General features: G+C 40.3%; 1 protein-coding gene across 4 annotated transcripts in view; it reads left to right on the forward strand.

Moving 5' to 3' along the window:
• The window catches only part of MEF2A (myocyte enhancer factor 2A), an 80131-nt gene that overhangs the window by 56434 nt on the left and 5692 nt on the right, over positions 1 to 18005 (forward strand). For 2 of the 4 annotated variants that reach the window (XM_081337671.1, XM_081337670.1), the window contains exons 7-9: positions 7721 to 7911; positions 14765 to 14891; positions 16881 to 17007. In XM_081337671.1, the coding sequence (XP_081193797.1) occupies positions 7721 to 7911; positions 14765 to 14891; positions 16881 to 17007 (445 nt within the window). Of the gene's footprint in view, positions 1 to 7720; positions 7912 to 10614; positions 10660 to 14764; positions 14892 to 16880; positions 17008 to 18005 lie in introns of all 4 variants that reach the window. The other 2 variants (XM_081337672.1, XM_081337669.1) reach the window with 2 other exon arrangements.

Consider the following 18005-nt stretch of genomic DNA (forward strand, 5'->3'; position numbering starts at 1 on the left):
GTTGACTCTGTAAACTGCTTACAGAGGGCTGTAAAGCACTGTGAAGCGGTATATAAGTCTAAGGGCTATTGCTAAGTGCTGTTGCTATTGATTGCCAATGTACAGCTCTCGCCACCTCGTCATCGTTCACCTTGCTTGGAAGGTTAAAAGGTTCCCTATTCCTTGTTCATTTGGATGGAGGGTAATTTTAGTCCGCTTTAAACAAGTGCTCAGAGCCTGGTAGTTTGCCAGCCATCTTCATCCTCAGAAAATTGGCATAAACGTTTACGTCCGCCTTGTAAATGAAGTTAAGGAGTTAACTGCGATTGTAAAGTTCGAGGAAGAAAAATGAAATCATGTGAAATGAAGATAAAATGGCAGACTCGGTATGAGATAGTACTCAAATAGGATAGGATCCTGCAACGTTATCCTGGGGCAGGTGTATTTCCCTTCATTCGCAATACCTTCATTTTCCATAAATGAAAGGACAAGACAATCCTTTCCTCTTATATCGTTACCGTGTACTTTGCAGCCTTTGGAGGGGGAGAAATGTACTCAAAAGCTGTAAAACGTTTGCCCTCTCTTTGCAAGAACTCTTCGTGCTTTGGACATCAAGGATAATTTAGAGGGGCTTTTTGTCTGAAGGATTCTGTTGTCACTTGTCCTCTGGTTTGAACTGGCAGAAGCAGCAAAGCTTGTGTGTTTGTAGAAGAATGCATCTACGCCACCCCCAAGAAACAATCTATCACGATTAATAGCAACTGTAGTTGATATTAGGAAAGGGTGCCATATGCTGTATCTAAACAACAAAGCTTAAGAAACAGCCATTTCATTTGGAGCTTCAAGGCAGGAGAAACCTTTCCCTAACAAATGGATAAAACCAGACAGCTTTTGAAGTACCTCTGATTTTGCCTGATTGTTTTGATAGCTAGAGATAAGCTATTCAGGCAAATGTGTGTTTGTGTGAATATATCTTGTTCTGGTCCTTAGCTCAAACTGCCTCAGGAGCCTGTTTTGTTTTGTGATCAGAGAAGCAGTTTAATGATAAGGTAAAGGTAAAGGTTCCCCCGCACATGCGTGCTAGTTGTTTCCGACTCTAGGGGCTGGTGCTCATCTCCGTTTTAAAGCCGAAGAGCCAGCGCTTGTCCGAGGACGTCTCCGTGGTCATGTGGCCGGCATGACTAGACGCCAAAGGCGCACGGAACGCTGTTACCATCCCACCGGAGTGGTCCCTATTTTTCTACTTGCATTTTTACGTGCTTTCGAACTGCTAGGTTGGCAGAAGCTGGGACGAGTAACAGGCGCTCACTCTGTTACGCGGCACTCAGTTTAATGATACATACCATTTAATTACCATATTTAACAGTGGATGTATTTATAAACTTTAAAAGCCATTCTTTTCTATAATTTTATATGGCATAGGTCAGGGGTAGGCAACCTGGACTCTTTTATGACTTGTGGACTTCAACTCCCAGAATTCCTGAGTCAGCCTTGCTGACTCAGGAATTCTGGGAGTTGAAGTCCACAAGTCATAAAAGAGCCCAGGTTGCCTACCCCTGGCATAGGTTATACTACATATGCCTTCACTTTTTTCTTTTGTCAAATTTTAAATTCATTTTCAGGGCAACACTAAAAGCTGACGAGCTCTCCAGTCAGGTTTCTTCAGTGTAGTGATATATTACAATTTTATTGTGAAATACCGGGCTGGGATATAGAATTTTATGTTACTTTAATAATGGGTTATTAAATAAGAAAGACCATATTAAAAAGCTTGAAGGTAACAAATAGCTGAAGCTCTTACTATTTTTAGTTTGGGATTTAAATTATTTTAGAGGCCAACACCTCTTTCTGGGATAACTAATCATTGGCAGCAATAAATGCTATTTGGTTTAACCAGGTGGACAGGTTTCTTTGAAAAGCGCATTTGGGGGAATGATTAAGCTTGTCTCTCTGCATTTTCTAAATAGTTATCCAGATGTCCACAGTTTGTGTTCTTCTCTTTTTTTCCTTTTTTGCACTTGTACATTAAAGATGCAGATTATGAGCTTGGCTTGTGCGCAAGACAGAGCTGGCATGGAAAGGGTTACTGGAATTTCATTGGACAAAGCTCTCTGACAATTACATCATCTTATGCTCATGATCTGCCTCTGGATCCTATCCTTAAGCAGAAAAATTCCATGCTTTGTTCTTCCAATTCAATTTACAGTTGGACATTCTTGTTTTAACAACATGTGCCATCTATTTTAAAGCTTCTTGTCAGGTACTGAAAAACTGAGACTTTTCTGTCTCTAAGCAGATTCTTGTGTTGTGAGGAAGTTGCTGCAACTTGAGCAAACAATTCACAAAAGTCTGTGCCCAAGAGAAAGAGAATCCCTTCGAATCTTAGATAGAGTGTCCAGGATAAGCTGTATTCTGAGTCCTTCCTGTGCTGATGCCTTATCTAGAAAATGGCTCTGGCTTTCTGGCAGCGTGTCAGATAAATCTGCCTGCCTGAGTAAAGCCCTGCACAGAATATTCAGTCGAGAAAGGTCTTATGTCTTACAGTGCCATTAAAGGGTATAAAATGTTCTCTTCCACTGACAGTCCCTTGTAAGAAGGCCTTCAGGAAATGATTGTATTGGGTGTGGAAGCGAAAGCACAGCAGCTTTAACTCGTGAGTTGCCTGCACACTCACGGAAAGAGGAAAGCGGGTGTAGCGTAAAAGAAAAGGGGGAGGAAGAAAAATTAGCTCTGTGCACTGATGTAATTCTTGTGATAAACCGAATTGCTGAATAAATATTCATGAGCACACTTGCTTTGAAGAAGTCCCTGTTGCAATTAATGGGAGATTGCTTCAGGTAGCTATGCTTAGAACTTGGTCAGACTTCTGAATAATGCACAAGTTCCAAGCAGTTGTTTACATTGGATGTACCCATTGCTGCCAAATTCTCTTTCTAATGGACAAACAGATTTGTGAGGTTACCAGAAAATTGTAATGGACAATTAACCTCATTGGTAGATACCTGAGTGAGTATAGTATTAGTGATCTTGAGTGCTGTGTTGAATTATCCTTGGATTTAAACAGGTTGCCTGAGAGAAGAAAGTGTGTGATGTATTTGGCCTTTTAAATGGAAAGGCAAGCTTTCCTAAATAGATGTTGCAAACTTCTAGTATTACTCCACTTCCTTACAAGCATTTCCATTCTGTATTGTAGAGTACTGTACTTTGATCCCCATATAATATAGATTGTGAGAGGATGTTTGATTTTTTGGTGATTTCCACTGTTGGAGGACAGTTGGGACACACGTTCACACGGTGCTCAATACTGTGAAGGGTACATGTCTTTATTTTCTCCCCCTTCTAATTGTCAACTCTTATGAGAACTAGAGGTGCATCAGTTTCGCTGCAGAAGTTCCTTTGGTGCCTGCTCTTCTCCACCCACTGTATCACGTGTGTATCAGTTTCATAAAAAGTGGGAAGCTGGCACGGTACAAAGCAAGTGTCTGCCTTTGGCATCTCAATAAGCTTTCTTAAGACAATGCATGGTTACAGCTTGGGGCTCATTTTCAAATCTGTCCCCTAAAACAACGATGAACTGAGATAATCCTTGTGTGTTGGCCAATAAAGTTATTCTATTCTATTCTATTCTATTCTATTCTATTCTATTCTATTCTATTCTATTCTATTCTATTCTATTCTATTCTATTCTATTCTATTCTATTCTATTCTATTCTATTCTATTCTATTCCATTCCATTCCATTCCATTCCATTCCATTCCATTCCATATCCTATCCTATCCTATCCTATCCTATCCTATCCTATCCTATCCTATCCTATCCTATCCTATCCTCTATATTTGGGAGAGTTCAGGGCACGTAGCTAACATGAGGGGCAAATAGCATCCTAGTATTCCGTGCTTCCTTGCAGCTGATTATAGCCTGGACATTTTGTAAAGAAACTCGACTCCCCAGCAGCCTTTGTACAAGCACACACATCACACTTCTTCAAAATTCAGAATTCAAAGTGTAGTCATGCTGCAAAATTTCACCTCCATTTCATGAAAAATTACTATAAATTAGTAGGTGGCTTCATGTGTTCTGTTGACAAAACAGTGAAAGCCTAAAGGAAGTGCACACTGATCGACTGAGATATTATTACTCTCTTGTCCTTGTGAAAGACAGCAACACACCTGAAGGGTGCAGTGATGAGACAATGTAAGGAACTGTACGTAAAATCTGCATGGTTGGATGCAGTAGCTCAATCTATATGGGAATTTTCTAAGTTGCCTACTTCAACTAATTTTAGAACAAACAGAGAGCACAGATGGGGGTTAGATGCTTAGCATCAATTTCTTAAAAATCAGTTGCATGTGTTATGTAAACACTGCCTATCAGTTGATTGTGTGTGCCAACCAGTCTTCTATGACTCTTCGTTTTTGTCTCGGGTCCAACCATCTCTATGCCTGTGTGTGAGTGTTTGTGTTTGCGTGGCCAGAAACAAATGTTTGACCAGATTCCCATCTTTTTTAGACTAGTTAAAATTACTGTGTGTTCTTCCACATGGAAGATTATTTACAGTTTGTACAATGCAGTTGCTAAGTTACAGGCACAGTTCAGTTGGTCAGACATTTAAAATTGTGGTTCTTTGTACCTTGCATTTTAGAAAGATGAAATGGCAGCCTTATGGTTACGATGTTTGTATGCATCAAAATTGAAAATAGGATTAATAATAACTAATGCATAAAGTTAAACAATATAAATGTTTGTACATAATCTAGGACAGTGCTGGCGAATCTATGGCACGCATGCCAGAGGCGGCACTCAGAGCCCTCCCTGTGGGCAAGTGTGTGTTGCCCCAGCTCTGCCTCGCCCACGGCCCCCTCCTCACCAGCAGCCCCCTGCAGGACAGTCACCCCCCCAAACGCGGGCCATGCAGCTTAGGACATGGTAGCCAGGCAGCGGGGACAAGGCTCCGCCCTCGCGCCCCATCACATGCAGTTAATGCTGCGGGGCGCGGGCAGAGGGCGTGGCTGTCATGGCGCTGCTGGGCTGCCTGGCAATCTGCAGCAGGCCGTGGAGGCGGTGGATGGCCCTGCGGGCAGGCAGCGCAAGGGCAGGCTGGGGGCGGGAGGAGCGGGGGGTAGAGCGGGGGCGAAGTGGGGTGGGGCGGGGGCGGTATTTGGTCACTCGGTCTGTAAAAGGTTCGCCATCACTGATCTAGGAGAAAGAAGCACAAGATATGAATGGAATTACGGAAGAGACTGACTGGAGAGAATGATCCAGTAACATTTAAACTGAACGTGTTGCTTAAGTTTGGTTATTGTTGTTCCTTGTAGAATTTGGGACGTATTGTGATAAGTTCTTTGAAAATTCATACTAAGATAGAAAAGTACAAATGTTAGAAAAGAAACCTGTATAAAAAAGAAGGTTTGGGCTGGCGAGTAGAGTTTACATTGTAAACAACAGCTTAGGTGCAAAAAAAAATAGATTTGCATTTCTCTTAACAGCAGCAGAAAAAACCCTCTAGATTATTTGCTTCTCTTTTGAATTAACCGTAGTAATGGCCATATATAGACAAGTGTGTAGTTAATTATGGTTTGCTCAGGCAAGCTAGTTTCAAGTCATAGGTTGAATTCACCACAAAATTATGAGGCCCAGGTGCTTGGGCTCATGTTCTATCTCCTTTTTTCCACTATTTGATCCAACTTGCTACTGCTTAATATTATCTCAGAATCCTAAAATGAAGTTAATCTTAACTGTGATTTGTTAAAGCCATTCAGATTCATGTGACATGATACATCATGTTGAACAAACTATGGCAGTGTGAGTCATACAAACAGCTGAGTCATGAACTGTGTTTTTCATAGAGGCCACATTCTTACAACCACTAAACAAAATAAGCTATATTAGAACAGTGTGTGCGCGCGCGCACGCGCCATTGCGTTCAGACATGGGACTGCTGTGGTTCAATATCATGATAACACAGTATAGGTTAGATTGACCTGGTGTTTGTCAAGTTTATCAGAGCCAAATATTTGTGAAATGATTTTAATCTGTGATTTTGGTATGGCTTCACTTTTTCAGGGGATAATTGCAAGGTACCATGTTAGTTTTAGATTTTGATTTTTAAACATAGAAATAAAATACAGGATGACGGGGGGGGGGAACCCTTCCCATATACTTAACATGTTATTGTGTGAACCGTCCTTATATATGCGTCCAAATAAAATCAAGAAAGATATTTTTTTGTATAAAGTGATATGCAAACAAAGGTAATGCACATTCTGTGACTATATTTTATTTATAGGTGCACATGCAATCCGGTACAGCTAACTGTTCTGTGGTTTTCAAACTGTTTTCCAGGATTAGGGCTGCATTAAGAAACACGTATGCCCTAGGCACATTTATATTCATAGGTCCTTGTTACAGCAGTAATTCAAATACTGAGGGTTATGCAAGTATTTCCTAAATCTATATTTGTTAGTAAGTGACAGGGATTTTTATTTATCCAAGAGCCCAACGTAATGTTTGCAGTTCAAGCATCCAATATAGTACATATGTATAAACATACCATGGCAACTTGGAGTGTTCCATTTTCTAATCAGCTGTAGACTTTTCTAGGTTACTGTAATCTGTACCTTTCCCCCTAACTACTCTCAATCTTTAAGGCATGTTTTGGGGGTTCTCCCCTTGTTTTTTCTCCCCTCAAAAAAAAATCAAGCCAGACTAAACTAAAAATAATAACACCATCTTTCTCACAAGCCTTCAACAGTTCAAATAAATGTTGGTGAGGGGTGGAGAAAAAAGCATGGCAGGAGTTACTTTATTTTCTGAGCAGGAAATTTGGTATCCTCAACGAGAACCGTTAGAGAACATTTTTGTGATTTCGTGACTGCATTTATTCAATTATTCCTGTGTGTTGTGCTGTTGTGTGTAAATAGCCCAGGTGAGGCAAGCATTTTTCCATACCCACAGTGTTCTTTTGTATATCTCCCATTTTGTTTATTAGGCTCCTTGTCCCATTCAATTTCTTAAAAATTTATTTTATTAGAGGGGATTTTTTTTTTTAGAAAGCTGACAAATTACAAAGTGACGCCCCAAGACTTGCACAGTGCCGTGGGGCTCCAGAGAAGTCTGACAGATTGGTTGAAAGTGTTTTGTGAACTACTTTTTCAGAGATAATATAAAGCCAAGATCTACCTGATAACAATTCTACTACCAGCAGTAATGTTGGCCTGTAGTTGTGTGAGAGTGTGAAAGATCATTTATTGGGTAAAGCTGATAAAGAATCTTTAAATACTGTGTTTTTTTAAAAAAGAGACAGTAGGATATCCTTCTCACCATTCCATCTCCTTGAACCGAAGCATGGTTCTCCTTACGTACTGATATTTTTTGAAACTTGTTTCTCCTACGTAGTATTATTCATCAGTACTCCTGTGAGTTACAGATTTGAAGTTTTGAAGGGCATTGCAGTTGTGGGTTCTGGGCTGTTACAACCTGTCATTGCTGGACCGCATTTGAATGTTCAGAAGATCACAATCCTGTCTAGAAACTGAATTTTAGAGAAAAATGAAGTTGTCTTGCAGGCGTTTCTGTACTGTTCTTGATTTTTCTGAGGAAGTTTCCAAAAAAAACCTCTAAAAGCTGTATCTTTGCGAGCTCTCATAAAAGTAATAATTATAAGAATCAAATGTTGTTGTTTTTTATTAAAAGCTTCTACATTTCTTCTCTCACACCCTTCCCCTTCTTCTTTACCTCTTAGGAAATGGTTTTGTGAACTCACGAGCATCCCCAGGTCTGCTTAGCAGCACCGGTGGCGGGAACGGTTTAAGCAAAGTGATGCCTACAAAATCCCCCCCGCCTCCTGGTGGGGGCAGTCTGGGAATGAACAGTCGCAAACCAGATCTCCGTGTTGTCATTCCTCCGTCTAGCAAAGGCATGATGCCTCCATTGGTAAGGTCTTGCTTTGGCTACTTGTGCATGGACTGTATTCCTAGCGGGCTTAAAAGCGCGGCTGCTGATTCTACAGACAAAAACGTTGCCTCAAACGCTGCTTTGCTCTCGTATTTGAGGGTATACCTTCAACAACGCCAGTCATTAAGAATTAGTACTTCTTTGCAAGGAGAAATGAGCCATGCTAGTTGGTGCGCTTTTTCTCTCCTTTTCTTTATTCGTGCATATCAAGTTTTTCAAACTACAGGTAGTCCTCAACCTACGACCACAACTGAGCCCCGTTTTTCTGTTGCTAAGCTGAGACATTTGTTAAAGTGAGTCTTGCACCATTCTAAGACCTTTCTTGCCACCGTTGTTAAGTGAATGACCGCGGTTGTTAAGTTAGCAACACAGTTGTGAAGTGAATCGGGCTTCCCCATTGACTTTGCTTGTCAGAAGGTCACAAAAGCTGATCACGTGACTCTGGGACACTCCAACCGTCATAAATATGAGTCAGTTGCCAAGCTTCTGAATTTTGATCACGTGGCCCTGGGGATGCTGCAAAGGCCGTAAGTGTGAAAAATGGTCACGAGTCACTTTTCCCAGTGCCGTTGTAATTTCCAATGGTCACTAAACAAACTGTTTTAAGTTGAGGACTACCTGTAGGGAGAACATAGAATAATAGGGGTAGAAGGGATCTTGGAGGTCTTCTAATCCAGCCCCCTACTCAAGCAGGAGACCTTTTCGTTGCGAGGCAGAAGTCTTTTTACTCTAGATTTCCGCAATCTTACCACCTTACCACAATGGCTGAGAATTCTTGGAATCCACCCGGAACACAGTATATGGGGAAGATGCTCTTAATACTAAACAGGAGTATGGCTTGGTGGTGGTTGCTCTGAAATCTACCATATTTCTGCATTATTCATGCAATTCTTTATGTGTGCAATCCCATGGGTTGGCCTCGATAAGTCTTATATTTCAAAAATATTTCGGGGTCTAATTTTTCAGAATCCAGGCACTCTGAGGAGTGGCGTGTGCTTTGTTTTGTTTGTGTGAATGCTGCTAATTGCTCATTTTCCTGGCTCTTCATTTGCCTTTGATTAACTTCAAAGGCGGAATCGAGCCTAGGCTGTCTTCTTTTTTCAATCCAGTGAAACAGAGTATGAATAATAAAAAAAATGCACTAACATTTCTTAACACAGCTCTATTAAATTATTCCCACACTTTTTCTCATTGTTTGTATTAATTGATTTGCTTGTCCGCTTGAAGTTAACTTTAAAAGCACAAAACTGTGCAAAGAAAATCCTTGCCAGTGCAGAACAGAGTAATCTGTAGCCCTGCTTTCTGTTTCCCACTGTAGCCAACTTGCTGCTTCTCAGAAGCTCACAGTCAGGACTTTTATGAAAACAAGAGCCCTCCCCAATTTCCCATCTCCAATTCCCAGCATTTAATCTTGAAGAGCACTGCTGTCAGATATAAGCACCACGGATTTGTTTAATTCTTAAAATTCTAATGGATAAGCCAGTGGTCATCTCTTGTGGAAGAATGTTTGCCATGATCTATTCTAATGCAGAACAATTTTGTGTGTATATTCAAGGTTATAGTGATTTGGGGCCTTTTGCAAGGTGTGCATCGAGAAAAGCTGATTGCTTTTGTCAATGTGAATGTGGTTGCTTTGCATATATATGTGTGTGTGTGTGTGTGTGTGTGTGTGTGTGTGTGTGTTTCCACTTAGGAAAAAAATGAAGAATTATGCATTGGAATCTTGGCATAGCATCTGAGCTAGAACCAAGAATTGACTGATAACTTTACTTTCTCAAGGAGTAGACAGATGAAGGGGGGGGGGGTGCTGAAGCTTAACTTTTGACCTTGAGCCATCTGGTCTGTGAAGGTTACCATTTGTCAGCTCTGCAATTTTCATTTGCTTTTCTCATTCTCACAAAGCAGGCGCTACACTTTCAAATTGTTGCTCTTTATCCCCATTTGATTAGTGCTTGAAGTGGAACTTAGTTGAGCCACTAAATTCTGTGCAATCTGGGATTGCAGCTGCCAAATTGGCTTAACCAAATTAACATGAATTGTGCTAACCATAATAAATAAGTGTTCCATGTCAGAATAATACCACAAATAGTCCTTGACTTACGACCATAATGGGGAACACGAGTTTTTGTTGCTAAACAAGGTGGTTGTTAAGCAAGTCACGTCCGATTTTATGACCTGTTTGCCACAGTTTTTAAGTGAATCACGTGATTGTTAAGCAAACCTGGCTTCTCCCATTGGCCTTGCTTGTCAGAAGCCAGCTTGGAAGGTGGCAAATGGTGATTACGTGACCCAGGATGCTGCAACCATTGTAACTACCTGCCGGTTGTCAATACCCAAATTTTGATCATGTGACTGCGGGGATGATGTAATGGTTGTAAGTGTGAGGACTAGTCATCAGTCACTATTTTTGGTGCTGTTGTAACTCTGAACAATCGGTAAAGGAATGGTTGTTGAAGACTATCTGTAGTTTGCTTGTATAGGTTCTGGAACAGTTGTAGATAGAATCTTTGCTGGATAATTTAGCTTTCTTAAATTATGCTGTTATGCCTGATACTCTATGTAAATTAAAAATACTAGCGAGGCTAAATATAGCTAGCTTTTCAAGCCCGAACGTGACTCTTTCATTCTGAAATACAATCTATTCTTAGTAATGTTATTATTCCTCTTATTTGCTGAGTACAGTCGGAGGAGGATGAATTGGAGTTGGTGAGTCTGGGTTCTTACTTGGTATGAAACATCAAAATCCGAAGAGCTTTCATGTCAACTCTGTATGTAACCATACCAATGTTCCCTTTGTCGCAAAGGGGGAAAAAACATTTAGGGGAAATCAATCAACCTTAAAACAAGAAGCTTTTTTCCTTTGAAATGAAAAGGGGAACATTGGAACCAAACCTCTAACAGCAACATCAGGGAAATATACTTAAATGATTATTTGCAGGATGGCTCAGTTACGTTGGTGTTTGGAAGTAGCAATTTGGCCTACAAAGTTCTGCAAATATTGAAACAGATCTTGTGGCTGTTACTTTCCTTCTCGGAGATTACATCACTCCTGATGAGCTCACCATGCTGGAGATAAAAGTTAATTTCATGCTCTACAAGAGAAGGAAGTCACAAGGGGATTCCCTGTTTACCAGAAGAAACTACAATTGCAAGCTGTCCTTTTCTAGTGGAAAAGGCTTTACTCTTAAGAAGAGTTTTTACAAAAGATGTTTGATGTAGTTTCTTTTGTTTATCCTTAAAAAAGTACTCCCCAAATAATGCTGCTCAGCATTACTGCAAATCTACATCTTGATAAACCTGTGCAAACAACACAGAGAACAAGAATTTTGATGCTTTTTATCAATTTAAACCCAATGAGTTGCTGATATGGGGCTTTTTATGCACGACAGCATGGTTTGTGTGTGTGTGTGTGTGTGTGTGTGTGTGTGTGTGTGTGTGTGTTTCTATGTCTTGTGAATGCATCCAGTTATGTACTACATTTATGTTTTTAGACAGAAGTATGATGTCTAATATATCTAATGTGCTGGTTTTCCTATGTAATTGTTTTCACATATATTTGAAAAACTAAGGAGTTAAAAATCCATTTTATTCAGTCAATTATAAGGAACAGTAGATCAGTACTAAACACAGGAAAATTAAATATGACAACCACCCCCCCCGCCGCAAAGTAGCATAAAACCCTTAGAGAACTCTGGCAAGGAAGGATTGTTCTTCACTTCCCTCTGCCATCATTCCATTATGTAGACCCATTATGGAGAAAGCTGAATTTATCACTGAGGCTAAAACATCTCCATAAAAAACCATTAAAAAGGCTGAGCGCCAAAGAATTGAGGCCTTTGAACTGTGGTGCTGGAGAAGACTCCTGTGAGTCCCTTGGACTGCAAGGCGATCAAACCGGTCAGTCCTAGAGGAGATCAACCCTGACTGCTCTTTAGAAGGCCAGATCCTGAAGCTAAAACTCAAATACTTTGGCCACCTAATGAGAAGGAAGGACTCACTGGAGAAGAGCCTAATGCTGGGAAAAATTGAGGGCAAGAGAAGAAGGGGACAACAGAGAATGAGGTGGCTGGATGGAGTCACAGAGAGGCAGTAGGCGTGAGCTTAAATGGACTTCAGAAGATGGTAGAGGACAGGAAGGCCTGGAGGAAAATTGTCCATAGGGTCGCGATGCATCGGACACGACTTCGCAGCTAACAACAAAAACATCTCTATTAAGGGACCATAAAAGATCCGCTATAGAGTAAAATTGCAGAGCAGGCTATTTGGGCATAGGTGGTCCTATAAGTAGCTTGGTCATAAGCCTTATAAAGCTTTATACATGACCGTAAGCAGCTTTCAGTTGACCTCAGAGACAGACAGTTGGTAGTTTCAACCAAGGGGTAAGTGTAGGGCATGAGAAAGCCCAGGTCACTGATGCTCGTTCTGCTACTTTCTGGGCCAGTTGCGATTCCAATACTGTTGTGTATAGTCTCTTGAAGATGAACCGTCTTGAATTTGAAATGCCTGGATGGATTCTGAAACAGTTGTTTCAAGGTCAAAGCAGTTGTTCTGAAGGTAACAAACAGGCTGTCCTTTTGGAAGCATTTCAAGCTTGAAAACACTCTGTTCTGAACTTGAAACACTTCTGGGTTACAGGACGCACCTACCTCCAGCTGACCGGTCCAAAGCACTCTTGGTTCAGGTGAAGGAGAAGGAAGAAGACTATTAGGAGCATGCTGATGACTCTTAAATCATCTCTTTTATGTACCCAGTGGCTTCATATAGGAATTAAATAGCTCTGGAGACAAGTATTTCCTGAGGCACCTTTCAAGTAAGACTATCAGTCAGCTGAGCTACAGTCTTCCAGTGTCTTTTTCAGGGAATTTAGTCTGTAGATAAGAGCAGAACCAATGCATGATCCAAAGCTATTTCAGGAGAATATAATGATTTCACAAGAGAGCAACATTGCCATTAAAGGTAAAGGTAAATGTTCCCCCGCACATGCTTGCTAGTCGTTTCTGACTCTAGGGACTGGTGCTCATCTCCGTTTCAAAGCCGAACGAGGATGTCTCCGTGGTCATGTGGCCGGCATGACTAGACGCCAAAGGCGCACGGAACGCCGTTACCTTCCCACCATAGTGGTCCCTATTTTTCTACTTGCGTTTTTATGTGCTTTCGAACTGCTAGGTTGGCAGAAGCTGGGACGAGTAACGCGCTCACTCTGCTACGCGGCACTCGGGATTCGACCCGCCAAACTGCTGACCTTCTGATCGACAAGCTCAGCGTCCTAACCCACTGAGCCACCGCGTCCCATAACATTGCCATTATCTCCCAATAAAAGCAGTCCTTCAGGACAACTCAATAAACGTCTGGCCCATAGTTACCAGAAACTATTTTTAAAAAATTAATTAGATTTCTTCAGTGAATAGAGAGGCCTTTTGTTTATTGTCCTCTGTCAAATTATACCTTTTTTGCAAAGCTTATGGATAGGAAATTTGTTAGCCTTTTAAGATATTCCCATTTCACAGGTAGAATCTGAAAAGGCTAAAAGTGTTTTGCTAGCAAGTCACAAGATATATTTTGCTTATTGATAGGATTGCAAGCAGGGGTTTACAACCTTGGCAACTTTAAGTCTTGTGGACTTCAGTTGCCAAGGCTGGAGACCCCTGCTTACACACTACCACATGGTTTCCAGTTTAAGTCAGGTGCACTGTATTTGAAGCATTATGAATTGCGCCTGACAGAAACAAAATGGACACACATAGGTTTGCAGTGATTTGTTCAAATGATGCCTGTGTATATTTACATTTCTGTTTCCATATAAACAATGTCCTAATTGTTATTTGCATGCAAATTGCATGGATGCATTTGTTGTAAGATAAAGAGCATGTCTGCTGAGTTTTTCAATGTGTCAGAACGTATTTTGAAGCAGCTCTATGTTTTCCTACACAAGGGTAAACAGCAATTTGTATTTTAGCATTTACAGGAGGAGATTGCCCTCTGGTGGTATTACCGTTTCTTAATATCAAGCCAAGAAAAAAAAAAATGACAAGGCCTCCTCCAGACAACTAAATCATTTAGCATTGCAACTAAAGCCCCAAAACTGGTTCAAACTATGATGTTGCCCAGAAAAAGAGGTTTTAAGTATTGTGGAGCCTTGTTTTCTAAATTATGGCATGCTTGGTCTACCATGGATCAACTTTCTGTGTCAACTTATCCTATTGAGTGTTAAGTCATCAGTAAGCAATTCGAAAGGGCTGGAATTCAAAAAATAATATTGTGGAGAGGAAAGGATTTGAAATTCACTTATTTAGATAGTTTTACCTAAATTTAGATAGTTTTATCAGCATTCCCCCCCCCCCCCAAAAAACAAACAAACTAGAAGTGACTAGATGATCCTTAACAATCCTGGGAATGAGTCCAAAGGCAGCATTTTCTCTTCCTGTCTTGACTAAATTGCCATTCTAAACACTAAATCATTATCGTTTAATTTTTATCTCCCCTGGAATGCGTTCAACTCCTATTCTGGTTGAATGTCAGAAAAGATATTAGATTCCAGTTCCTATAATGGATGTGCTCAAAAGGAGGCTGGACAGCCATGATGGGTGTTTTAATCTGGATTCATCCATCGAGGTGGAAGTGGAACTCTGTTCCAATGTTCAGCCAAACGGTACTTTTAAATTCTATGACTCTTATCATAGTTAATGAAAAATGCGCTGCTTGATTACCTCAATGGAGATTGATTTGATATAAAACCTCAGAGTTTGTATTTGGCCAATGCATGTCTGAATTCACTTCAGTGCATCTTTATTTTTTGTTTGACCACTTTCATTTTTCTGGTTACCATTCATAGAACACGCAGCGGTTAAGTAGTTCTCAGTCCACGCAACCTCTTGCAACACCAGTTGTATCTGTGACAACTCCAAGCTTGCCTCCACAAGGACTGGTATATTCTGCCATGCCTACAGCTTACAATACTGGTAAGTTACACATTTGTTGGCTCTTCATCTCCTGTTTTCTTAATGGCTGCAGCCTTCAAAGGATTCTAAGCCTTTAGGTAATCCTGTCTTTGCAACATTCAACTGTGGCCAACAAAAGTCGCAAATACTGAACTGTTGCTCAGAATTATGTGCTGCTCTTCATAGAATAGTTTATAGAAATCTAAATCAGCCTATAACTAAATCATGTATAGCAAAATATTGCTATATTGCTAAGCACATTGATTTGTGCTTCTTAGATTGTAAGCCGCCCTGAGTCTTCGGAGAAGGGCGGGATATAAATGGGATTAAAAAAAAATAGTATACGGGAAGGATTTGATAAATACCACAGAGGGAAATTATGAGGGAAAAGCCAGTCTGTTGTGGTGGTTAAACCGTCAGGCTAGAGACTTGGGAGACTGTAAGTTCTAGTCCTGTCTTAGGAATGAAGCCAACTAGGTGACCTTGAGCCAGTCACTTTATCTAAGCCCTAGGAAGAAGGCAATGGCAAACCACCTCTGAAAAACCTTGCTAAGAAAACTGCGGGGACTTGTTCAAGCAGTCTCTGAGAATTGGACACAATTAAACAGAAGAGGGGGAAAAATATGAGACGGGTTTGGTAAATTTTAGAGGGGAATTAATTTTCAGGACTTTGTCTGAAAATTTATGTAGATGAATTAGTGGCATGAGCTTCCCTCTGAAGCAGGAAAATGTGCTTTCATCCCATAGTCAATGTTATGATTCCCCGCTGATGTATGGGGAACAGTGCCTGGTTTATATGCTCAGAAAACTCTTATGTGCCCATAGAAAAAACTTGTCTAGCCAGTATCAACTAATAGATAGATAGAAAAAAGCAACCTTTTAAGTATAAATCATTGCTCTTTCACAGGAACCCATTTTTATCCCTGTCTTTCCCCAAGAGGGAAAGGGATATATTAAGAGAACAGTATTAGAAAGTGATTAAGTGCTGAAAAGCGCTTACAGCTTCCTCTCCTTCCATATGTGAGAGAAAAAGGAGTGACAATCATGAAGTGAAATAACCTCCTGCATATTAATCAGAAGTGACAGCTATTTAAGCCCTGATTTTAAAAACCTAATATTTAAGTTTTTGAATCAAACCCTGGAGACATCTGTTCCATAAGGCTGCGGAGGGGGCCCCCACCCTGCAAAAGTGAGGGTGGGGAAAATCAATTCTTCATTATTTCTGGAACAATAATCAGGCAACAGCTTTAAGTACTCTTCAGTTTACTTACCATTAATTTTCAGATGAGCTTCCTGAACTGTTTGTATCTTAATTGGTATTCTTTTGAGTTGGTTTCCAGTCTCTTCCCTTCTCACTTCCTCCATATCCTCCCTCCCTCCCTTCCGAAAGCAGCAGTGACTAATTTTATTTCTGAAGTTTGTAAGCTATTTGGGAAGCTTTTCGAAGGCTTAATTGCAGATTAAATGATACTTTAAATAATGTTGCTAATAAGATTTGAATCCTTGGCTGTTTTGCAATTCATAAAATTGTGTGTAGATATAAACAAACTTTGGATAGCACGATCCCTCCGGGTTTGCTCTTAAAGGAATTAACAGGACCCTGTGACTATTTGGAATAATCTTGTTTTTCTCATGGGAGTCCACCTGAATTTCTTGTGTAAGAGTTGTATCAAGGACTCTGCATCTGCTCTCTTCTCATAAACGAAAGATGGTCTTAATAGGCTTCCCATGTTTCAGCAGCTCAAGTAACTACACTTTCCTTGAGCAAAAAATAATAAAAAAATGAACCTGAGAGTTAATCCTTAGAGATGGGGAACAAATTAGTTTGGCTTGCATTTTAGTACAAATTTACCTAATCTATAGTACTTAAGAGCAGTAAATAGGACCTCACAATTGTTTTAGCTGTTGGCAATCAGTCTGTGAGCTGTAGAAAATATTAAAAAAAAAACCTTAAAACTTTGCCGCAAATGCTTAATACAAAATCCTTTGTATTTTTCTTTCTTGTTTCAGATTACTCCTTGACTAGTGCAGACCTGTCAGCCCTGCAGGGGTTTAACTCCCCAGGAATGCTGTCATTAGGACAGGTTTCTGCCTGGCAACAGCATCATCTAGGACAGGCAGCTCTTAGCTCTCTTGTGTAAGTAGGAGACAATTCTTGCAGCTTCGTTGGATTCGCGGCCTTATTTGCAGTGGGAATCCCACAACCTCTGGTCCTGTTTGGGTCGACTCCATTCAGTGCATTTTTTTTTTAAACTTTCTAGCTTTTAGTTAGTTGGATGCGCATGGTTGTTTTCTCAGGAAGAAATGCTCGATTTATAATTTGCAAAAGTCCTGCATTTTTGCAGGTTTTAAGAAAAATATAACTTTTTTCTTAACACACTCCTTTTGACGCAAAAGACTAAAGAGTGGTGTAGAAAATTACAGTTAGTCCTTGATTTACAACCATCCATTTACTGACTGTTCAAAATGATTAAAACACAGGTATATAATTTTCCAATCACTATTCCCATTCTGATTCATTTGAAATATTCATAAGAAACACATGAGATATAATATGTTGCAGTAAAGGCTGGTTACTGATAAGAACTCCTCTCACTTTTGAATGAACAAATGACTAGCTTCCCACACTGTCCTAAATCATAATCTGATTTATTTCCTTTGGCTTAAGGGATAGGCCCACCCAACCTGATGTAGAGTATTCAGCCAACTCTGCGGATAAATGCTAATTGATTAATATGACATGCAAACCAGTTAATTTTTAAGACTAGGTCTCGGTGCTTGAAATGTTTGGAGAATACTAACACAACTGGATTTTAGAGGGCTTGTCCATGTTGTCATATTTGCCCCTTGTCTTCACTAGTAATGCATTTCATTCACACAGACAGACACACCGCCCTGCCACTTTTCCGTTTGCTTGACTAAACTGGGTTGTCGATGTGGGGGAAAATAAGAGGATGGAGGTGTGTTGGATATGTTCGTCACCTGGAGTTATTTGTAAAAATAAATAAATAACAAAGGCAGGATATAAATTAAACATTGCATTCTAATTTCTTTGATGCAAGGTTGGCCTTCCTAAATGTTGGCTCCAGCAAGCACAGCAAACCATGAATTTTCTTCTCCTCTCTCTCTCCCTCT

The sequence above is a fragment of the Vipera berus genome, assembly GCF_964194415.1.
Source record: "Vipera berus genome assembly, chromosome: 12".
NCBI classification, from domain to species: Eukaryota; Metazoa; Chordata; class Lepidosauria; order Squamata; family Viperidae; genus Vipera; species Vipera berus.